Below are 25,670 nucleotides of genomic sequence, written 5' to 3'. Positions count from 1 at the left end.
TACCTTATAGATTATTAATTATCACTGAAGTTCTTAATTTTGTCACTGACACACTCACCGACTATCAAAATACTATGGTACTTCTAGCTATCTCATTTGTGCAAATTCCGAATATTCATTTTCATTAAATGGAATTAATGATTATTAAAAATTACGTTCATTCGGTAGATTTTGACAGCATTTATTTCGTAATTTGTTATTAAATTTACATTTTATCCGGCACCAAAATTTCGTTTAAACGTTCATGCCTTCATGGTAGATATAGATAGGTAGAGAGTAAAGAAAAAAAATCAATAAAAAAAATCGATTTAATGATATAGATATATAAACACTGAGATATTTATATATATATAAATAAAAAATATTAATTAGTTTGCATATACTAATAATTATATCAATTAACGATATTCATATAAAATTATCAGTACTAGATATAAAGAAACCACCATAGCTTTTAAGCGACCTGTTTAGCGGCTGAAAATAGTTCTCTTGATATAATAACTCGTTGGATCTGGGAAGTGCCCTCGTAAATCTGGTAGATCTTCGCATCCCGCATCAGTTTTTCTACCGGGTACTCTGTATTGAATCCGTTACCGCCAAAGATCTGGACCGCATCCGAGGCTGCCTTGTTGGCGATTTCGGAAGCGTGTAGTTTTGCGACAGACGCGAGCACTGTGTTCTTTTGACCTGTGTATAAATATTTGTTATAATTGTATGTGTTGCAGTCAACTGTAAAATTCACTGCTTTTCATCGGAATATCGACGCATGTGGAGTACCATAAGCGATACCGAAGCCCATAGCTCTATTCATGTCAGGCGATGATTGCCAGCTTATGTTAAGCAGGTCGTCTACTTGTCATTTTGAATACGTACGTAATTTGTACAAATAAAGTAATCATTGTGGGTTATGAAGCCATTAAAATAAAAATATATCACTAAACAAGGAAATATTAATGTAAAGATATGTTAAGTATCATAAATTAGTTTTCATTTAAAAATAATAGCGAAATGTCACATGGAAGCGGCGAACGCATATTTTTGTATCGATATAATGTGATACGGATCTATGTTATACAATATATTCAGTAATCTAAACCAATTTTAGTATTTCTTTTTACATTCGATAGTTTACTTCGTTTCGTTCCATATACATTTTGTTAAGATTATAGTAGCATTTTTATGTAACGATATTTTATTATTATTTTATAACTATTCAAACCGTCCCCATCGCCAAATCCAACCCCTAATATTTTCAATCTTTTTGTTACTCGCTGAAAGCCGCCAACGGCCATAAGAAGCATTTTACAAACCACTCACTTAACGTATCAATATGACCGACTCCTATGTTTAATATACCAACCATGGTCAACCATCCAGGCTGCTTTCATCCACGCTAGCCGAGCAGTTTCAACACCAACGGCCATATCTGCTAAGATAAACGCCACTCCCTGGTGATTGGCGATCGGGACACCGAAGGTTTTGCGCTCCAGAGCATATTTTGTCGCTTCGTACAGCGCACGATTCGCAAGACCTGTAGCACCTGCGCCTACCTGCGGTTTAAAAACCAAATATATTTAAATAATACACATGAATGATTGTAGTGTACCGCAATCTTTTATTCATATACTACCATTACAGATGTATTTTATTTACATAATTTGAAATAGTGAGAATACCAGCTGAAATTCACTGGATTCAGATTCATGATAATATTTAGTGTAAAAAGTCTTCATACATACATACATACATACAAATCTGTTGTCATGCCACATTTGTCGCAAAGGATCTCACATTTATTGTCAATCCACTTCAAAAGAAAAGATTCTCAATTTGAGTATTACTGTTGTCAAATTTTTGATATTAATATCGTTTCTGAATAATTTTATATTTCAAATTTTAATACTTTTGAATATTTTTTTAAATTCTAAACTATAAAGTATCATACAAACATCTAAGTTCTAAATTCGAATAAATAAATTAATTGTAAGTTCCAAGCAACTCGACTCGAATCAACCAAATTAGTAAGTTAGTTTAATTAAGTTCAGTGGAACCGAGTCGAGTGTGGAGTCCAGTCTTTATAAGCGTTAACTTTGGACAAGTTTGGCCAAAGGACAGTTTATTTAAAGTTCAATAAGTTTGGCCCAATTTGGCTTGGTTTGGTCAAATTGTGCTATTTTAGTCAGTTTAAGCAAGGTAAGCTAAATTAAGCTTAGTTTAATCACTTACATCGAATTTGGTATAGTTTGGCCACTTTGGTCCAATGTATTCAAGTTTAGCCAGAAATAGGCAAGATTGGTCAAGTTAATTCTTCTTCAATAGTAAAAAATTAAAACCAAATTAGCTAATTTAATTTTAATCTAAATTAATAATTTTATTGAAGTTGGTAGAAAATAAATGAGACAATGATTTAATAAAACTTGGAAAAAAAATATTGACCTCAAAAAGATGACCTTTTTGTTAAAACACGAAAATACTATATTTTTTTAGATCAGAAACCCAAATAAATCAAAAACTGAAATATGAATAAACTATTTAACAAAAAAAAAAATATAGTATTCAAATAATAAAATTAATGCGTTAGTCTTTTATAGTTTTGACAAGTTTGGTACCCCTCCACCCCTGCCTCGTCCCGAAAATTACCTTGTTTAGATTCCTTCGTGAAACTACTGTATGAAAAGTAGGTAATTCTTTTCTTTATATTGTGTTGATTGATGAAAACAGAAACTTTAAAACCAAAACTAATAAACTGTTAATTCACCATTACACTTGGTATCCCGATAGCGAAGTGTAATTGGCTCTCAGTATATTAGGAAAACGGTATTTTCTAAAAAACTGTACTTAGGAGAAGGAGGAGCCAAATTGGGCCTAAATTAGGCACACAATTAGGTGAATTTAATGAAGTTGGTAGTATGGTATGGTAAGATATATTAAGGTTAAGATACCTTAATATTTTAAGCTCTCTACATTTATTTATTTTATACATTCATATAAAAGTACATAAAAAGTATCATACCGGAGGTCGAGTCTTGTCGAATGCACCCATCGCAATTTTGAAACCAGCGCCTTCACCAATGAGCACATTTTCCTTGGGGATGCGAACATCTTCAAATGTGATGCCTCGTGTGTCCGAAGCGCGTTGACCCATGTTTTGTTCCTTAATTACAATGAAATATATATTTGTAAAATAATGTGTTTGTATAATAAATTGTGTAGGTATAATAAATTATCATTTATATAATCTAAGAATAATAATAATCTTATTCTAATGAGAACAGATTGGTTGTGGTTATAGAGAGAAATACAAAAATAGGATTTTAGTTTGCTATATGTAGTTGAAAACAAACTTATTTCTCTGTGTCAAACAATATAAAAGCAAAAAAAAATTATTTAGAAAGAAATAAATAATTGTAAGTCTAAAATACGCACTTATAAATTTTAAAACAGTTTTCCGAAAATTGTCTACTAGCAGTTTATAGCGTGAAATAGAAGTCGTTAGCGTTTTATTTACATAAAACATTTACCCATACTACGAGTATAGACTATACATTTTTAGGATAGAAATTTCGTATATCAAAAGTTCAGAATTACAAAATACACAGTGCACCCGATTGTTAATTTGGATGGGATATTTTTTTTATTTTTCTATCTGAATATCTTCGGTAAAAATGTTCAGTTTTACTAGTAGAACACTACCTAAAAAGATGTTAATAATTTCGAGACTGAAACGGTTTCCTTAATAATAAATATAAATGTGAGTTTGTTTGTTACCTCTTAATGCCATAATGACATAACCAATCACTACGACATTTGGTATACACGCACCATATGAAGTGAATATAAAGCTAGTATTTTTATAAAATATGATTTACCTTACGGCCAGGAGTCACGCCAGGCCAATCTCTCTCAACGATGAAACCAGTGAAGGCTTTGCTTGGTGGGCATTTTGGGTCGGGATTTGTGCGAGCGAGGACAAAGTACCTGAAATTCAAAGAAAAAATTATGTAATTATCATCAACACTCAGCTACCTGTGTTACTGCGCCAAGCATTTGTACTTTTTACATAGATGTGTTTCGATTTGATCGTTGGTTAGTCCTCTGCAATGGCAACGTATGACAGGTATGATAGGATCATTGTGTATTCTGTGATAGTCACAATGCTCATTCATATCTATAGGCGACGGTAATCACCTTTCATCTAGTGATCCAACAGATATTCCATTCCAAATTTAATAAAAAAAATCTGTTACAGTGCAGCAGATTCTGACGCGCCATTTCTCTTATCTCTTGACCTAATATTTTAAATTGATAGTTTCGCGCAACTACTGTATTATGGACCATCACAAATTAGATTTATTTATAATAATTTTGACTTAAATGTTTTAGAAATTTAGTTTATGTTAATCCTTAAAATAAGTTTTTCGCTATGATATCAAATTTAGATAAAAAATAGAGTCTTAATTATAGATATACATTTAGCGAAATTACAGAATCGACGGATTTAAAACTTTTGTATCAATTATATTTGTAAAAATAATGGTTACTACTTTTCATTACATGGACCGTCAGTTTGTTTGGCATTTTAAATATTATAAAAATTTCTCAATTTGAAATAACATTACCAGTTAGCAACACCACCGTTGGTGATCCACATCTTTTGTCCGTTCAGGATCCATTCGTCGCCCTTTTTCTCAGCTCTAGTCTTAACTCCAGCGACGTCCGAACCCGCGCCGGGCTCCGTGACACAATATGCCTATATACACATGGGTAGGTTAGTATAAAATATATTTTAAACTCATTTTAGAATTATTGTTGTCATTTGGAATCAATTGTATTTTTTTTTTAATCGTGACATTTGTTTGTCATATATGTGTATGCAAATTATCAATTATAAAATTACAAATTATTAATTATTAACATGTCTGCATAATAAATTATGCAGACATGTTAATGAAAGATATATTCTATTTTATTTTGAATACGCTTATTAGTATAATACTTAGATGACATGGGAATTCATTCGTTATGAAAATAACACCAGCCGTATTTATAGAAATCATATGTATATTATATGTAATACGAAAACTAAAAGTTTTGTAAATATACATTATAATTTAAGGATCAGATCGTTTCAATGTATTTTTGTCGAAAATCTCGACTAATTTCGGAATCATCCAAATCTCTTAATCATAAAGGCCTACAACGCAAATCAAAGAGCCTGCCAGTCAACCTCGAGCACACAATCTGACCTTTATTATAGAACTAAAATATTTATAACTAACTTACAGCGACTAAAGGTTCTTCAATCAATCTGCCCAGGTATTTCTTTTGTTGTTCCTTGTTACCAGCAAGAATTACAGGTGCTTGCTGGAAAACCAAAAAAGCTGTACTCCAGAACCACGGGAAAAAACTTAAATAGTGCTTTTACAAATTAGTGAAAAGATATTAATATAAAGCATCAAAGCTCCCAATGAAAATGTAATACATGCAATATGTCTTACATCATTCCAGATGCTACTTTTTATTCATTAAAATTATTATAAAAATATTTTGTATGGGAATCGCTACTTCGAAATAATTTAAATAGATGACGCTATACGAAGTTCACCAAGTTAATAATAAGCCACTCACAGATTACTACGGAACAGGCCTGCGAGCCTAGTGTAGTAATCACTGTTTAGTAAATTGTGTTTGAGTTCAAATAAATTTATTATTATTATTACATATTAACAGTGTATGGTACTCTTCCTTACCCTTTCTATTTTCTTCTCTGTGATAAAAAGTAACTAGTACGCGAAGGGAGTGATGACACATATTAAATATTGTATCAATATTTATATTGTTTACGTAACCCATATTATTTATATGCATGTACTATCTGGAACGAGGTATAGTGTATTAATGGAAAACTAATCGTAAATGATAATGAATTGCCAACTCATCTCAGCACGTAATCGAATATGCAATGTACTACTGCAACAAAATAATTGTACCGATGTATTTTTTTCTTCCCATTCTTAAAGACGACAAAAATAAACAACTAATATAAAGTAGCTTTTATATGAGAAACAAATATGTTGCTAATGACAAAAAGTTTACAACTTTTTTTACCTTTACCAGAAATTATTTAAATTATTATTTATTTATACTCAGTTATCTTTTACTGATCTTGATTTGATGTCTGAAATATATATACAACATATCGAGCCTTTTCAGGAAGAACATCGTAACCGCCATTTTGCATATTTTACAGGAGAAGGTTTTTTTTAAATATTTCTCAAAATATTTATGGCATCAATTTCAAATTTCTACTAAGTGTTATGTGGGCACCTCCCTATTAAATCAAATGTTAAGATTTGTCTCAGTACTCTAAAATCACATACATTTGTCGCTTACGTTAAAACTGATGACTGTTATTAGGTATATGATATGAGTATGTCGATTACGATAATTCCTAAATATCATGAAATAGTAGAAATAATTTTTTGTGAAGATTTTTTTTTAACTGTATTTACGAGATACAGTGACAGACAGAGACGGACAAAGTGTCAGAAGTACAAAAAAGTTAAAAAAAAATTAATCATTAATCACTTCTAAATGAATTGGCTTTATTAACAAAATGAAATACCAAAAAAGACAACTTAGTCGTCGTTTTCATTAGTCTCGTTCTCTTGTGTTTTTATCGTAGGGCAAATCCAGATATTCTTTTGCATATACTTCTGGTATGACACCTTTTTAGCACATTTTCTTTAAATCTTCATATTTTGCCTTCGAAATGGGATTTTTTCAGTGTTAACAGTCTTCGGTTTACAAATGGCTTGTTGATTGAACATCAACAGCTTGTTCGGGTCCATTATAGTCGTATTTAAGATAGAATTTGTCGCCTTTATGAAATCAAGCATTAAGCAGCTTGCTTGTTTGTATTTTAATTTTGTTTGGTAAGAAGGCTGTTGCATAGGAATTCCAGTCTTTAATTTCACTATTTTTTAAAAGAATTGTCTCATATTTTTTGGATTAGTTCGAGCATTTCCAATCAAAGTTTGCCATTCAGATGGTGCCTTAATGGTTCTTTTCTGTACAAATTCTTCTATTGTCGCATGCACAGAATCTACTGGCATCATACATCTGACATATCGTATGTCCAGAAATAAGAAAGTTTACAGTCAGCTTTTCAACAAAACTCGCATGATATTGCATGAAATAATACAGCATTAAAATCATGGTTTTATTTTTATTTTGTCCTGCACAACTATCACAGTATAATGCAATTTCATTTTGAGTCCTACTCTCGTCAACCATTTTAAGGTATTTAAAGATAATAGTACAGATTTAATTTCTTCTTTTCGCTTTCGTTTCATTCCAAAGATAACAAAATGCAGATCTGGTACCGCTTTCATAATAATAGGCAAGTTTTCGAGTATAGTAGAAATTTACACTTTAACTGTGAGGTGTTGTTAAGACCTTTTCGAGATCATAGCTCGCATATAAAAAGCTTCTGTTGTCTTTGCTTATTTTTTGATCCTCTAGAAATAGCTTTAATGATCTTTCTTTGTCCTTAATGTGATTCTTGTAAGCAACCGATTCTATCATTTTTTCTTTCTTCATCATTCAAATTCTTTATTCTCTCACATTGACCACATTTATCTTTCTTTGGTAAGTGAAATCCTAAGTTAAATTCAGTTTTAAATATTTTTCTAAACTTTTGATAACTTACTGCACCTAAATCTTTCGTTTCATCATCTTTCAAGTAAAAATTTCTATATAAATAAGTCACATCCCTAAATTCAGTTGGTTATTACTATTGTTTCTACAATAGTGTGATTACCCGACAGGCATCTTTTTTATAAATTTATTTACGTTTTGTGTTTGAGATTGACTGTATTTATTTGAAGGCGTGCTTTTGCCGCGTCGGTCAGATTTTGACTTAAACTTGCGATTTTATGCAATTTAGTGTAAGGCAGTGGCATTTGCGAAATATCAAAGGTTTTCAAAAGAAACTGCTGGCAACTTTTCTAATATAGTTATCAAAGTTTATGGTATTCATATTTAATTTATTTGAGTATAATAATGTTACAGTTTACGAACAACTCAACGCAAAACGCATTTTGTTTCTACCGCAAGTGACAAGTATTTAACTTACGTTGCATAAATTTATTATCGTAAGTGCCAAGTAGGAAGTTTACAATAAACTTAAGAACCTAGTACTATATTGTAAGCGACAAGTATTATACTTACGATCTGTCAGTCGGTGGAGGTTACGTTAAAAAACCGAATGGCTTGTAACTTACGATAAAAACAAAGAATATTAATAAAGTTAATTACATTTCTAATTTGGACACTAAAATAAGCTATAAGGTGCAAAATCAGTAGATCTGGCGGTTCATATTAAAAAAAGTTTTTGGAATTTTTGGCGCTTACGATCTTCTTCCTGAAAAGGCTCGATATATAATAAATGTATTATTAGAAAACTAGTATTAAAAAGAAAACAGTCAGAGTCATGAAATAAGCTAAATTAATATTTTTGGTGTTTAAATTTTTCACGATATCTAACTTTTTAGAGTTTCGTTCAAAATTAATGTCCAGCTTAAGGTCTAAATGTTGTTGTTACATATAAATTAATAGATATAAAGTAATAATAAATATTCAATATTGTTAATTTGACTAAAGAAACCTAAAATTATAATATTTAATATTATTATCTAGATTCTAGAGCAGGGGCAGATCAATGTTACTATTTCCACCCTCACAATAGACGTATAGAATATATACGAAAATATAGCATTAGTATAGTTTATGAAAATGTTAATACTCATTTTAATGATAATTAAAATATAATGAATTAATGTATAAAATAAAATTTATTTACATTAAAGTAAAAGATTATCATGCATTGAATGGTCTCACACATAAAATTATTGTTTCTTACTTTTTTGTCAACATTTCCAAAGAACCAATAATGATTTCCTTTTTTCAACCGAAATCCAAAGTTAAAAAGGAAAAAAAAAATAAAAGAATTCATATGACACCAGAAAAATATTGTTCCATTTGTAAGGGTGGATTTAGACTAAAGATTCGGAAACAAAAACAGAAGCAGGTAAAGGGTAATTAAAAGAAACTCAAATATGGTTAAGTAAGTAAAGGCACAGACTAAAGATATTTATGAAGATTTTACGGGAATAATAAATAGAAACAGGCAGCACAAATACCACAATCTATATCAAACTGTGTCATAAAACTTAAGAAAGAGAATAATTTTAATTCAATTGTATTTTACATTGTATACAAAATGAACAGATATTGATAATACTTTTTTTGTTTCATATTATATGTTTCTGTTATTGAATGTGCAGTCCTTTGTATTTATTTTCAAAACTGCGACATCGCAAAAGTATAAAAGATTAACTGTAAACTTTTTTTATGTTTCATGAAAGAAATATGAAAAGAACAGGGAAGTAGTGAGGATTCACTCGCTTAGTCTAATCCAATTTTAATACCGAATGGAAAAATATTTTATAGTGAAATCTAAAAATAGTTATTTGGAAATAGGGTTTAGGCAGACAACCCAGGACACTCACGCCCAGACCACTAGCTTCCAGTGCTGTCATTATGCCTGTGCACCCGAAAGCAATCTCTTCGGCCACCAAACATTGTTCAAACACTCCCAATGCCATACCACCTGTGGAAGCATTACAATGAATACTTATAAAACGAATATTACACCTAGACAAGCCAAATGAAGTTACCTTCACATGGAGCAATATGTTTATTTTTTCATGAATAATATCCAAATGCTATATTAAAATACTAGCTCTTCCTCGCGGCTTCGCTCGCGCTATATCCTTATTTGTATCGATATGCGAACTTTCGTAAAAAATGTAGTGGGCATTTCTATGAAAATAGTTTTTAAGTAGTGAAATAATTTTAGAAGAAGTCATAATTCTTAATATATTATAGCTTAAAAATAAATAATATTCTCGCACGATAACGTATAAAATTAGTAGAGTACATTAATGTGTTCAAAGCTTGGATCGTTTTCATTTATCATCGTTCATTTATTTCTATAGAATTTAGTGTACTGTACGTTGTTTACCGATGTTACAGAAAAAAGTTTCATACGACCTATATAATTTTGGCGGTTTATATAATAATGTCAAAATACTAGTGAATAGGTATGCATATTTGAAAACAAATTTAATGATACAAAATAAATTAATTGGGAGTGAAGTTAATACTAAAATAATAAATAATGATGAATTTTTATCTCATTATCACACCTTAATAAGAGTATGGCAGATATTAACAAAAAATCCAGAAACTAGGATGCTTTTTGCAATGAATTAATACGCTAATACAAATTCGGTACACTGTAAGCAACTCCGATTCTATCATACTAAACACGTTATACATTTTTACATAAATGTTTCATGAACATTTCAACGTTACTAGATATTTTAACAGACAACGTACTGAGCGATTCATCAGCTGTAAAATATTCTTGCCGTCGTTTCGACCATGGCACATTACGGTGATGGAACGGTCTAGTGAGCGTTGAATAATATGGATTACCCACATGTGGAATATTTTTTGTGTGTGTAACCGTAACGTAGCGAGTTACGGTTATGGTATACGGAACGGGGATAGTGAGCATAGAGCTGTGAAGTTTTTCATTCATAAATAAGAAGTAGTACATATTTTAAAATATTTACATTGGATTCGTTACATTACAATGTGTTAGAACATACCGTTAGGATCTATTCATTCTCACTTTTTAACTATTCAAAAGTTAGATATTCTGGACAAAAAAAATATTAACCATTTATCTACCTAAAATATTTGTAACAGATTAAAGAAGATAAAGATAAAAAAGTTATACAAGTATTATCTTTAGAGTGTATGGACGTGTATTATTTTTATGTTGCGTGTAAATATATTTTGCTATTGTCAGATTAGATTGCTAAACCTGCAGGAAAACTATACAACGCACTATAAGAATAATATGAAGCCTGGCATATAGGCAGGTATAAAACATATTATACCTGATTTACATCTAGTAGAATACGTTAAACAATCGACTTTAAAATAACCACATAAGCTTAGAAGTAAACATACAATCATACCCATACAAAAATAAGACATATTAGACGAAAGTGAATATATTCCGGTACACAGAACTTCCACAAAAAAATTCCCACGAAATCCATTAGAAAATGAAATATAACCGATAAAGGCAAAAAATATTAGTGCATGAACTGGCTGGATTGATGTCAGATTAAAATTCAATAAAATATTCAATTGATACTCGTATTTCAAATATATAATCAATAACGCAAAATAAAAAAATTGTGTTCAAAATTGTAATACTGATTATTTAAAACAATTATATTATTATTATATTTTACATTTACATTTTACTAAAAATATTTAAAAATCACCTAATTTAAATACTGTTTATTTTTAATAATATTTGTCGGATTACTCAGTATCAGATAATGATAATATTAGGTTATGTTTATCGTATCTATACTGCAGTGGTCACTGTAAACTTAGAAATGAACACCAATCCCAAATGAAAAAAAAAAAAATGAAAATAAAGCGAAAAAGCAAATCCGATTGAAGACGAGATTGAACATAATCCGATCATAGTGGATGCTGTTATCTCACTCACACCAAGGTTCGTGCCTCCAATAGCAGTAGTTATTCCTGTACACCCAAAGGCATATTCTTCAGCAACAAGGCATTCCTCGAACACTCCAAAATCCCCAACACCCCCTGAAATAACACTTTTTATCGAAATCGATAGCATATCTATTCTAAGTTTGATTAATTTCAAGTATATAAGTGTAGACTTTCATACGAATGTAATATGTGCTAAATTATCCTCGATTGTTCCGAATAGAAAAACTATCTCATCATACCAGTGTTATAGTTATTTAAAATTGTCCAAACAATAACATTTTATTCACTCGTCATCCATCACCGTAAAATAGTTGCTAAATTATAATTTGGCATTGCTATAAATAAGCCAAAAGATATGAAATGCAATATAAGATCCTATAAAAATTGAGTAACTTGGTGTGGTCTGTCTGCATGCAAATCTAAACTAAACTGAAAGTTTATATTCGGCATAATGGTATTTATAATGCAATAGACGATTCGATAAAACACGAAAGTAATTATGTTTTTGGCAGTCATGCAAATTTAAACCAAATTATTTATTTTTTTGTCACCCAGTTAGAATGGTTATTATGAAAAGAAATATGTACTTATAAATATATAATTAAATATACACTTTATCTACTACCTAGCTTGCTTGCTCCTAAGACCCTATTATAATATGTTAATAAAACTGAGATAATTATTACGTAAGTCGTATTCAACTTACATACGACGAAAAATCTATATCTATTTTCTTAATTGTTGTTGCATTTTATGATTGATAAAATTTTGCGTCCAGAATTGATAGGTACTATATATTATTGATAAGTACTCATACTATCATTCTTTTAAATTTGTAATCTTCACTAATATACACTGGAAAAAATTAAATAATAAGAGTTTTAAAGATCAAACCATTCATATAGCCAATATATATATATATAATATAATATATATAATATATTTAACTATAATTTATAATAAATTTCAACTTAGAATTGAATTTATATCTATGTAATTTAGACTCGGCGTAAAAAGTCTAAAGAATTAACTTCATCGTCCATACAGTTATGAAGATTGCAGAAATCGAGCGGTAAAAAATTTACTGCACCAGGTACTCCATTGTATGTCTAATGTAGTGTTGGTCGATAGATTAGGCTAGATATACACTTAACTATATATCTAAAGGCGAGCAAAAGTATTTGGAGTTATTAGATAAGTAATTATTCCTGATAAACCGCTTTTTCTTACTAAACCTTTTCAAAAATATCTCTAATTGTTGCAATTATTTTTTTCAATAACTTTCATCTAGATATCAAATTTAGCTAGTCAATTTGGCTCATCAGAGCTTGTTTTATAACAAAAAAAAATCATGCATTGTATTGTACAAAATTTTTTTTTAGTTGATATATTAAGAGTAGTATGTTAAATATTTATGTATTTTTCACTTTTTTTACGAATCAGAAGAAATAATTATTAAAGCAATTTCATTTATTGTGACTACTGTTAACACGATATTAGTATTATTTTAAAAGAATTACATAATAATAAGAAACATATCAATGATACCTTGTTATGATATAATATATTTATCTATATCAATGATACGGACTTAAGTAATCCCTAAGCACTTATTTTATATTTTATTTTCTAATTACAAAAATGTGTAATCTTGTCTGAAAAGGCAGAGGACTAAGGATGTAAAAGACATTGTCTTTTTTATACAAAAAAAAAAGGTAAAAAAAGCACACTTATTAAATATGAGACGATAAAAAATATTAAAAGAAAAAAATACTCAGCCTTTTACATATAACATAATACAAACTTATTATATGAAACGCAGAGCGATCGAGTGGTGGAAAAAATGTATATTACTTTGTATATAATACGAACGCCAATATCTGATTAAATACATAAACCTATTGTTAAGTTTGAAAATTATGAAGACAATATATTTATAAGAAGAAAGTCTTTGATAGTATGAACATTCTATAAGGAAGTTCTCACTCCAACTTCGGTGATATAAATCGCTGCCATTATTCCGGAGCAGCCGAATGCAATCTCTTCACTGACGAGGCACGCTTCGAATACGCCCAGACCCAATCCCCCTGCGAAGCCACATTCATCACTATTCTGACTAAAAGTTATTTGTTTATTAATGAGAATTATGAATTAAATGTTTATACACCCAGACTGAAAACGAATTTTAAAAACCAGTCAACTTCTCTTACAAAGCTGTCATACGTTAGTAGTTCTTTAATGTTTCATATGTACAGATATCGACGAAATAAATTTCATTATACACTCTTTTATAAAACAAAAATGAGAATAACTGTTGAACACATTAAATTTATTTATATATATAATCGATTTTAATTAAAAGATGTGTCAGCGATGTGTAGTTAGATTTCTTATCGTTTATTTTAAAAGTAACTGTTTATATAATATTAATTTTGAATAATGCTATCATGATCGATATACTGTGAGACAAGTAGACGAAACAAATAACATAATCAATATTATAGAAAAGATGCTTCCGCTGATACTATTGTAATACAGTACTACTATACTGTTATTGAAATACTGATTTCTCAGGATCATTGCTGAAAATGTGGCTACAAAGACGTAGCAAAATGTTATACAAAAATTGAGAGTATGCCAGGTACAGCCTTTATTATAAAAACAATGCAACTAACATGAATATTTTGTATATTTCTTTTATTATCCATGTTGACAACACATGTAAATATTTCGAATTATAAAAAGTATATAATTATTGCATGCACATTGAGAAACATTAATAACTTATCGCGCAAATATATTATTTTATAGAAATATACTGTGATAGTAGCATCATTACAATATATTTCTTTTAGTATCCATTCTGGTCCAGTTTTATCCGGTGAACCAATAATTAATAAAAAAAGATAATATAAGTATAGATTGGATGCTGAACTTGAGAAACAATATACTGTGACTTGGGAAGAGTAAACCTTAATCTATAATATCATAATCAATCTATAATATCATGTAATATCATAAATAATCTTTATTCTACACAATTTACATTAGACATATTAAAAATGGTGTGAATTTACTGGGTACAGAGGATTAACATCCGAGTCCTTAGGAATGGCAACGCATGGGGTGTATCATGGGCAAAACAGTATACTTTGTTATGTCCATGGTACTGCTCATGTCTATAGGCGACGGTTACCACTTTCCATCAGATGGGCCGTCAGCTTGTTTGCCATTCTAAGTTGTATAAAAAAAAAAACATATTAAAAAGATAAAAAGTGCGGACTTATCCCATTTTTTATTTAAAGTTTCATATACTATGAAAAATATTTTAACCATAGTCGTATTTAGTAAAAGATATTATTATAAAATACCTTTACAAATCGTTATTAAATGTCTCCTTAGATAAGTTTCATTTAACGCGCAAAATTGTTCAAGACTTACAAATAAAATTGTACTCGTATATGCCAATAACAGTAATGCTAATTCCTCAGCTCACCAAACAAGACGGAACCTAAAGGTCAGAACATCGTGACTCCTCGAGCAGAGTATGTATAATGTATTGTAATCGTTGTATAACAAATGACGAAAACTACGAATTTGTTCTAAATACCTAGCTACTGTTAAATTGATCTTCATTATTTACATATACGTGAATATTGAAATTACGTAGTACGTTAATAAACTATCTCTGTTATTATTGCCACTATATGAAAGTTTCAATTTTAGAAAATTGCAATCGTCCTACATTAGACTTACAATATGTAGTTACAATTGATGGAGAATTGAAAAAAAAGCTGGTATCTTGATTGGTTATTAATACATATTACGTCATACGCTTAACCAGTCAAAAGTACTTTTGATTGTAAAAAATCGTTCAAAGGTGAACGGTTTCTAGTCGATCAAAAAAAAGGTGAATAATTTCGTATTTTATTTTTTATTTCCTCTACTTTTGACCGGTTAGAAGTTTCATAATATTTTTACACTTTAAATGCACAATTTTTGGAAAGTTAGTCTATCAAAGAACAAAGAATATTTTTTCACTGGATATAACTGCGAAAAAACATTATAATAAAAAAATTATTCTGTATTTGCATCATCCTAATTATACAATAATAACGAGGATGATTGATCATATTTGGCGAATTACCGAAGCATCACAGTGATATTATCATTACTTACAATGTTCTCTCTCTCTCTCTCTCTCTCTCATACACACACACACACACACATACGCATACATACACGCGTGCACGCATGCATGCACGCACACGCACGGACTCACACACACACACGCACATACGTAAGCACGTACACACACACGAAAGAACGCACGCACGCACACTACAAAATATCTTTAACCACAACACAAGCATATACTGAACTATCTTGCTATTTGCATACTGGAATTAGGAGTTTTGTCATCAATGTTTACCTCAAATTTAAAATAATTATCTAAAATTAAAATTAAATCACGAATGATTATTTATTATATAATATAAAGATATCATTACCGCAATGTACAGGAACATGTCCATTCATGAGACCGAGCTCCCAAGCCTTTTTGAGAATTGGCCAGGGGTATTCTCCACTCTTGTCATACTGGGCCGCCGCAGGAATGATTTCTTCCCTGGTGAATTTTCTAGCAAGCTCCTGAAGTGCTTTTTGTTCATCACTTAGCTCTGAAAAATTCAAAAGTTTTAAATAAATAACATTAAAGTAGGTATTTACTTATTATGAACAATAATAAATCTACAAGACAGTGTTGGGTGCAGGGAGATAACCTCTACAGAGTATCGAACAATGACTATCAGGAATACAAGAATAAAAAAGATCACGGAAGTATGAAAACTATAAACAGCATAGCATAATCTCCAACTAATTTTCATGGAGAATATTGGAACGTATAAACGCAATATGGGCATTTACGATATTGTTATTGAATAAACACTAAAACCCTCGCAGAAATAATATAAATAAGTATAGCAAATATTTGTTTTGTCTTATCTTTACTTAATAAATAGATACATGACATTTATAGAACATGTAAATATATTCAGTAACACATAAAAATAGATTAATGCTTAGTAGTAGTGATTAGTAAGATAGGAATCTTCCACTGTATTTATCTACATTTGCGAACAACTACCATGTATGTATATTACCCAGTCTCTATGTCAACAAAAACACATCAATTAAGAATATTCATTTGCCTCATGCTCGTCATTTAATAGTAATATCTATATCTATATAGTAATATCTATATTCGAAAATTCATCGTTATTAATTGTATTCTCAAATTCTTGAGAATGTCCTCTTTTGCCTTTAATAACTTCATAACTGCAATACCTTCAGCAGCTGAACTTTCAAAGAATTTGAATTAAGGAAGGTTAAAGTTTGCAGCTTTTTACAAATACTTGATTTGTATCTAGACATTGTTGGCGTACGACCTGTTAGCGCTCAGTTTACATACAGAATTGGTCTAGAAACTATTTTTATATAACTAGAATTATTATGCATTATTTCAAAATAGTTCCCAACATATCAAATATATGATACAATGTTAATAAAAAGCTCTCTGTATTATGAAAAATTTTGTTTTGTTCTTTTTAACCTTTTCGTTAGACCGATTAAAATTACAAGCTTAGTATTTGAGAAAGGTTTGTACATTCTGTACATGCTTTTCAATAGTAAAAAAAAGACAGATTGCCATTAAAAAAGTAGACACTGCCATGAATTGCCGTTCTTTTCCTACTACAAAAATGTGTTTAGCTATGTTTTCTCTATCTTTTATAGGTAATCTCAAGTCACATAATATATGGAACCTCAGACAAAACAGTCATATTTGAGTGACAACTTCTGATAAGTAAATACTTGATAAGTATTTTATGTATATTATACCGACTAATATTTTTAAGAAAGTATGCCTATAACATTTTATATAATATTAATAAACTTTTATCCATAGTTCAAATTCCATGATTATGTACTTAGAATATATGTAAGATAAGATACAATACTTATGTCATTTTACAACCGAGTTGTCACCCGACTTTATTAGATAAGATTATTATGAACAAACAAAACCGTAAATTGTGATCGAAGGTTGTTATGATTTAGATAACGATGCTTAAAGAGATTTTACCTCTCTGATAATACATACAATATTATATAATATTATTAGTTAATTATCTCTAATTGCTTGCAGTACAACTCAAAACTCAAAACAAAATCATTCTAGATTATAAATGATTAATTAACTGAAATTAAGACTAATACCTTAACAATAAAAAAATTAAAAATATTAATTTTTATATTTGAGCGCATTTGACTACAATTTCATATGATCTTAAGTGACTATGTGGGTGTGTACACGATTAGTATTTCATGATGTTTAGTAATACTGTTGTATACTGCTATAAAATAATACCTGAATCTTATGAAATATTAACCTTTAATTAAAGCGAAAGTTATACAAATATCAAAATATATGTAAGTTAATGCCACTTTTATTGTAATGATATTTCAATAATGACCTTTTTTGTAGTGAGATACTAGGAATTCAATAATTATATACAGCTGCTAAAATAAGAAGGCACAATAACAACTCGAACAAAACCCCATACCAAACCGCGTGGCAAAAATATTCTAATATTGTCCTTTTATAGGGCACCCGTTTACTTTGCAGCGAAGCAAATGATAATTAATATAATATTAGGAAGGAATAAAAGAAAAAAAAAATTCTTGCTTGTTTGGTATGCTCAAAAATATTAAGGAAGCGTATATTGGACTTTAATAATAATTATGTGATATCTGTTTTGATATACTTTTATACTGAATGTATCGATTATTATTAATTGGATTTACTTCAACTTTATAAATCCAAGGAAATAATCTCCTAAAGTCTAACAAAGATAAATATGATAGCAACAATAAGCTATATTAAAAAAGCATATGTATGAAAAATTCGGCGGTGTTTTAGTTACGTTTTCTAAACATCAATAGGCAACCGCGAAATAAATACGTGAGTACAGCCGACAAAAATAATTAAGAAATATTTTTAAATATTTACTAATGGAACCATAGGAAATAAAGCGCTTTCATCATTTTAATCAAAATTTATGAATTAAGAAATTCCAAGACATAGACTCGAAAAACTTCTAAAATATTTTAAATATTGTATATATATATATATATATATATATATATATATATATATATTACTCCTAAAATTTATCTTAGTAATAATCATGAGTGTATGTATTATCGACAAGATAATATATAGTAGATAATAAACTTATAGTAATATATAAATGTTGTATTACTTTTCAAAATCCATATAGCACTATAAGTATAAGCTGCTTTTGACCCGAATTGTGTTTGGAATATTGTTTACTGATTGTCTACTGTACGTATTTGTAACATTTCTGCTTATCTTAAAGAATTTTTATAGCGATCTTCTATACAATTTAATGAACTTTTCAGCAATTTCGCACTTTCGTCTAGAAATTGTCTTTCTTTATATTCTAAATCAGTTTTTGCCTGCTACTTAGTACAGGTGGATTTCAGAAATAGAATGAATGAAATAGAACATTTCTAGATGACATATCAAGAAAAAAAAATACAGCAGTTTTTAAGTTAAACCTTCAGGAACACAATTATGAAAACTGCATCTATTTTGACGTATTAGTTTTTGTGTGATGCCGGAACAACATACAGACAAACAGACATATTTCTAAAAAAATATTGTTTTAGTATTTACTGGTCCTATTAAAACCACATTTTTTTTTTTTCTTAAATATTTCCCACGTGCAGACAATCTAATTACAGTTTTATTATATTAGTAAGTATTTGTTGCAAATAACATCTGTTTGTCGAAGACGGCTTTTAACTCAAGGTTAGATGTGAACATTCCTCCGTTATAGCCTTCAATTTATACTTGATATTAACCTCTAGTCGTCCAAGGGGCCTATCATTGAGGCTGTTGAGATTACCAGAGTTTTCACACTAAAGACCTATTGCAAGTTGAGTTGCAATAAATATCCACATGATAAAAAGATGAGGATTATAATCCGTGCGCGCAAAAGAAAACCGGTGAACATTCGCTGTGCGGTTGTACCCAAAAGTTTTGTAATACAAAGAGTTCCATATACTATAGAACCAGACATAATTACGCTAAAAAATGAACAACACAAAACAAAAGATTTTCGCAAATGCAGTATGGCTTAAAACAATGTTCTCAGAATAGGTAAGTATTCAATTAATCTATACATACGTATTCTTGGTACATATTATGTTATGAACTAATTGATTAATGAGCGCATTATTTATAATGCCTGGATAATAATATAAATAGGGCCATGTAATTATTAATTAAACCTCGTTATTTATTGTCTGCTTTATATTATATTATAAATATTGCTATGTGATTGTTGATCAATTTGATTATTTAGAGTATTGGGTCTAACGTTATAATCTTGAGGCTAAGACAGGTAATACGGTGTGTTTGGAATGGCGTATTTATTAATGTTTCACTTATAATTTCTATTCCACAGTTACAGAATTTGTTTTTGATTCGTTTAATCAAAGCTTTGGACTGTCCTTCGGCGAGCTTAATAAGCGGGAATATCCTTTAATTATATTCAGTATAAATGCCTAATAGGCGAAGTATATTATTCATAAAACCAGTAATATTTATTCTCATACGTAAAAAGAAAATATTACATTATTTGGAATATGAAGTGAAATTAGCAAGTGTATCTTTCTAATTTCATACTCTATAGTTTTTTTTTTTATTTTAAGGCGGATTTATCCGATAAAATCTTGCTTGTATGTTAAATTAGGGCATGGTGCATCTGTGTACAAAATTAATTTAAATTCATTCGAAATTTTGCTACTCGATAAATACACAAATACATTTACAATCATTCATATTCACAATAACAATAGGATAGAATGCTATTTTACATACCAAAACAATACCCTGTCGTTGGAATAGGTTTAGCTGATGACAATGCAGCAGATGTAGACAGTTTCTTGTAGATAGGGCGAGTAGCTCGAGCCAGCTGTAATTTAATTTACAAAATATAAAATATTAGTTTTTGATTGACTGCTACTTCGTATGCATAAATTTCCAAAAACCAATAAATTAGATGCCGTATCAAGATAAAACATACATCAGTTTTAAGAAAAACCTTCAGGAATACAACTGTGTAAATCGCATTTACACAGTTTAATTTTCACTTTAAATTTAAAGCAGTAATTTTTACGTGATGATGGAGCAAAAAAAATTTTTTAGGTGGCAAACAAGCATACGGCCCACCTGATGGTAAGCGGTTACCGTAGCCTATGAACACCTGCAATATCAGAGGTATTACGCGCGCGTTGCCGACCCTAAAGAAACCTCTTTACCCCCTTTTTGAAGAACCCCATGCTGTAGTCTCTTGGGAAAACCTCGGCAGGGAGCTCATTCCATAACCTGAGTGTTCGTGTGAAAAAACATCTCTGAAACCGCGTTGTACGCGACACAGACTGAGAGAGAAAATTTCTAAAAAATATTGTTTTGACATTAAATTGTAAAATTTTGTGATTATATAGGAGTTAATTTTTGAATATAATAATGTTAAATCCAACACAGAGAGATAATATTAATACCATAGGCAACATTATCTTGATAAGTTACTTTCGTGGTCGTTTACCAGTGATTATTTTTATTACAGTATAGATAAATCATACCTAATTTGGCCCATCGCAACTTCAGTTTGATTACAGGTATTAAAATTGAGGACCAAATTATTTATATCCACTCTTTATAAAATACTAGCTGTATCCAATGCCTTTACACATCTGAGTTATGATAAAAATAATAATATGTGTTGGTATAGGATTAAGTCTGTATATCTAATTTTATTTACATATGTTCAGCAACCAAGATCCAGTTTCATTAACCAAACCACTTTTGTAACTATAAATCTTCAATTTGATTTCTTTATAAACAAATTTGACCAGCAATGTGATGCTCCATGCGAATTAACAAATATTTATATATATTACATACAATAGTCTAAAATATAATTAACCTGTATCACAGTTTCTTAACCTTATTTTGCTTACTGCCTGTTTTGGTATCATATTTTTTATAGAGTCCCTCTCTTAATTTTATTTACCATCTGTTTCAAATTTAAAATAGCTGCTGCCACAATTATATTTATATAATATATTTTTGGGTTCCCACAAGAGGGTATTATCACCCACGTTAAGAACCTATGATCTATATATAACAGTTAAATCCATTCAGCTGTATAAACATACCTGAATAAAATTAAATATCTAAATATAGTTCCAAACTTTCACACATTATTTGTCAATATTATTTAAATACATGTCATTTATATTCTGCATCACCTACCATCCCGTGCTGTGGAAGCTCTATGCCGGAATTTACCATAACACAATGTAAAGTCCGGCGGGAGTTACTATCCTTAGATGTTCTTAAGTCGAGTAGGCCAGGCGGTATACCGGCAGTGGTCCTAAAGCAGTGTGCTTCGGAACTATGTCCTGCACTAACGCGTCTCTTCACGATCTCGTACTCCACAGGGCAATTTCCTTCGACATCGAAGACCACCCTTGTACATCCTGTACCTAAAAAGGGCGATAAGTCGGACCCTTCAAATTACAGGCCGATAACGATCGCCTCCCTTCTCTCTAAGGTGATGGAGCGTATAGTTAACGCACAGCTGTTGATATACCTAGAGGATCACGATTTATTGAGTGACCGCCAATACGGCTTTCGCCATAGTCGCTCAATTGGTGACCTCTTGGTATATCTTACACACCGATGGGCGTCAGCCATTGAGAGTCAGGGTTAGGCGCTCGCTGTCAGTCTTGATATTGCAAAGGCTTTTGACCGGGTCTGGCATCGGGGTCTTCTATCTAAATTGCTCTACTATGGACTTCCCGATAACCTTTGCGAATGGATTACCAGTTTTTTGTCCAGCAGATGCATAAAAACCGTTGTTGATGGTTGCTGCTCCGAAAGCATGGACATTAACGCTGGCGTCCCGCAGGGCTCTGTGCTATCCCCGACGTTGTTCCTGCTGCATATTAATGATATGTTGTCCTTAGGTGACATTCATTATTATGCGGATGACAGCACTCGGGATACCCATTATACGGGTGGTACCAATGTCCCTCATTCCATCGTGGAGGACAATCGTGAATAGCTTGTGTCTAAAATCGAGAGAACGGTAACTAGAGTCTTCGATTGGGGACGACAAAACTTAGTCCAGTTTAAGCCCGCTCAGACACAAGCTTGCGTTTACCGCTAAGAAAACTCCATTTGTTTTGGCTCCACAGATCCAAGGCACGTTTCTTAACATCTCTAAAAGCATTGGGATCCTTGGTGTCGACATCTATAGTGATGTACAATTCCGTGGCCACCTCGAAGATAAGGTGAATCTGGCATCCAAAAAACTCGGTGTGCTCAATAGACCGAAGCATTACTTCACGCCGGATCAGCGATTAATGCTGTACAAATCGCAAATCCGGCCCCACATGGAGTATTGCTGTTACTTATGGGCCGGAGCACCTAAATACCAGCTTGAACCTTTCGACTCGTTGCAACGACGAGCTATGAGAATTGTCGATGATCCCAGGCTCACAAGCGGTATCGAACCCTTAAGTCTTAGGAGATATTTTGCCTCACTCTGCGTGTTCTACCGCCTATACAATGAATTGTGCTCAGAGGAATTGTTCAATATGCTTGTTTGCCATCTCAGTGGTATAAAAAAAATACATTGTTTTTTTAATGAGTGAAAATAAAATAATGACCCCTCCATCCCTGCATTACCGGTATACAATGGCAGGGCACCAGTGACGGATAATAAATTATGATAAAGCAGTTCAGTTTGCCCATTGTGATGAATTTAATAATTATTAAACATGATAATTTCCAGGCGGAACTGCATAGAGGTTGACCTAAAAGGGTATATTGCTAGCAAAGGACCCCATTGTTAAATATCCCTTTCTTAATCAATATACATTCTATTAGGCACTTACTAGACCAATAACAAGACAAAAATAGCAATATACTCTTTCAGATCAACTTCTACACTGAGGGGAAAGGGATTGTTAGCACATGGTTCCCTCTGGAAACCATCGTGAACAATTCTTGTTGAATTTGTCATGATGGGCTAACTGACCTGCTTCATCCTCATCTATCACCCTTCACTGGTGCCCCATCGGTGTATACCGATAGTACTGGTGGGGTTACCATTCAATTATCAGCCATTAAAAAAACTTCTACACTGATTTTATCACAATAGGCCAATTAACCAGAAATCATCCAAATCTATCAAAACTTACTAGTACATACCAGCAATAATGAACTTATACTTTTTTTATACAATAAGAATGCTGATGAGTCATAGGAAGTGGTAATAGTCATCTATAGACATGAACATTACCATGGACATATACATTTTTTTATGCAACTTAGAATGGCAAACAAGCTGACAGCCCATTTGATGGAAATTGGTAACCATCGCCTATACACATAAGCAGCAAAACTATATATTGGGTACAATTAAGACTATAACTAACTAAAAAAGCTATCATACAGCACATTATATAAGCCACACTATATAGCCAGGCCTGAAAACCTTTGGTGTGTTATGTGCTTATATTATTGAAAAAATTGTAAGAATATTATTGAAAATGTTAGATAAATCTACTCTCAAACTAACTAAAGTGAGCGAAGTCATTGTTATTAATAGACATAATTAAATATTTTTATTGTAAATACACACATACAAATTGTGATGTATGTTACAATCTATCATTTACATGTTTAATTAAAAAATACTGAAAAAAATATGATGCAGCAAGTGTACCATTTCTTACTAATATTATAAATGTGAAAGTCTGTAAAGATGTTTATTATTCAATCATAAAATTTCAAACATGATTAAACACATTTTTTTAAACCACTAAGGTGGCAAAGGTTGCTTTATATATTGATACAGAGGGACAGTCTCAGAAAAAATTTGTATTTTAAAAAGTACAGCAAAATTATAAAAAAATATTTAACCATACAGCCATCATTAAACATACATATGACATTATTAAAAATAAAATGTTGTTATAGAGGACTGGTATTTACATAAGTTTAATTTTTAGTATATTTATTTCCTTACAAGCAAAAGAATCATCTACATAAACTTCAATTTAGTATTATTATTTAATAGAATCATTATTTATAATAAATAACTTTACTATCGTTTAAAAATTTACAAAATTATACTATTTCGCTTAATGAAAAAGAGTTAAAAACAACAAGTTGCATTTGACTGTAGAAATTTGTACTTTGGACTTTTGAACCCAAGTACTTCTTTTTATTTTAGAATAGTGATAAAAATTAATAAGTACTCATACACGGGGACGAATATTATGTCATCTAAGTAGATATAGGACAGGATCTTATCTAGAGGATTTGGCTCGTCGAACTTAGTTCGAAATAAAAAAAAAAATCTTAGAATACATTATGATTAGACAATATATAAATTAAACTTAATCTTACCTGTGTTATGGGATTCATTTTAAATTTAAAATTCGATATTTATATCTATATAAAATAAATTATTTAAAAAAAAGGACTTTGAACTTTGAAAACACCACAAACTATATAACTTATCTACGGAAAGAAAGAAATTAAAATAACTCAATCCGCGATTGACTCGCTAATATATGTCAATTGACAATTGACACTTTATTTGAACGTAATGTCACAGAAATGAATGTCAACGTCAACGACGTTTGACAAGAAAATTCATTGTGCACTAAGAATAAGGAATAACAGACAAAAAGATTAAATAAAAGCAGTAACTTTTTTTCTCAATTCGTGATAGGCTAATTATGCGATACCGCTGTCACTAAGAGTCGGGAGGCGCGTTAGCTAGCATCGGGATGCTGGTACGTCTGAATGTAGACTTATCTCATCTATT

General features: G+C 30.7%; 1 protein-coding gene across 3 annotated transcripts; it reads right to left on the bottom strand.

Annotated features, from left to right (window-relative positions):
• Positions 1-294: 294 nt before the first annotated feature.
• LOC113518286 (probable medium-chain specific acyl-CoA dehydrogenase, mitochondrial) lies at positions 295-25,406 on the bottom strand. 3 transcript variants are annotated; one of them, XM_026903152.3, is made up of 10 exons: positions 25,247-25,406; positions 20,642-20,735; positions 16,185-16,352; positions 13,660-13,760; positions 5,284-5,364; positions 4,620-4,750; positions 3,870-3,978; positions 3,014-3,154; positions 1,361-1,550; positions 295-687 (listed from the first exon to the last, which is right to left on the bottom strand). In XM_026903152.3, exons 1-10 carry the CDS (start codon positions 25,262-25,264, stop codon positions 455-457), a joined length of 1,266 nt encoding a protein of 421 aa, XP_026758953.1. In that variant the 5' UTR covers positions 25,265-25,406; the 3' UTR covers positions 295-454. The 3 variants fall into 3 exon arrangements, with proteins under 3 accessions (XP_026758953.1, XP_026758937.1, XP_026758944.1); XM_026903136.3 differs by lacking the exon at positions 13,660-13,760 and adding an exon at positions 11,663-11,766; XM_026903143.3 differs by lacking the exon at positions 13,660-13,760 and adding an exon at positions 9,573-9,673.
• Positions 25,407-25,670: the final 264 nt, after the last annotated feature.

The sequence above is a fragment of the Galleria mellonella genome, unplaced genomic scaffold, assembly GCF_026898425.1.
Source record: "Galleria mellonella isolate WM207_F2 unplaced genomic scaffold, CSIRO_AGI_GalMel_v1 utg33, whole genome shotgun sequence".
NCBI lineage: Eukaryota > Metazoa > Arthropoda > Insecta > Lepidoptera > Pyralidae > Galleria > Galleria mellonella.
Note: the sequence above shows the minus strand (reverse complement) of the source record. Positions and strands in the feature narration are given on the sequence as shown.

Excerpts from the sequence above, each read along its gene's own strand:
- LOC113518286 (XM_026903136.3), bottom strand. Across the intron at positions 3,155-3,869 it reads GCGTGACTCCTGGCCGTAAG|GAACAAAACATGGGTCAACG; the intron begins GTAAATCATATT and ends ATTGTAATTAAG. Across the intron at positions 1,551-3,013 it reads TCGACAAGACTCGACCTCCG|GTAGGCGCAGGTGCTACAGG; the intron begins GTATGATACTTT and ends TTTAAACCGCAG.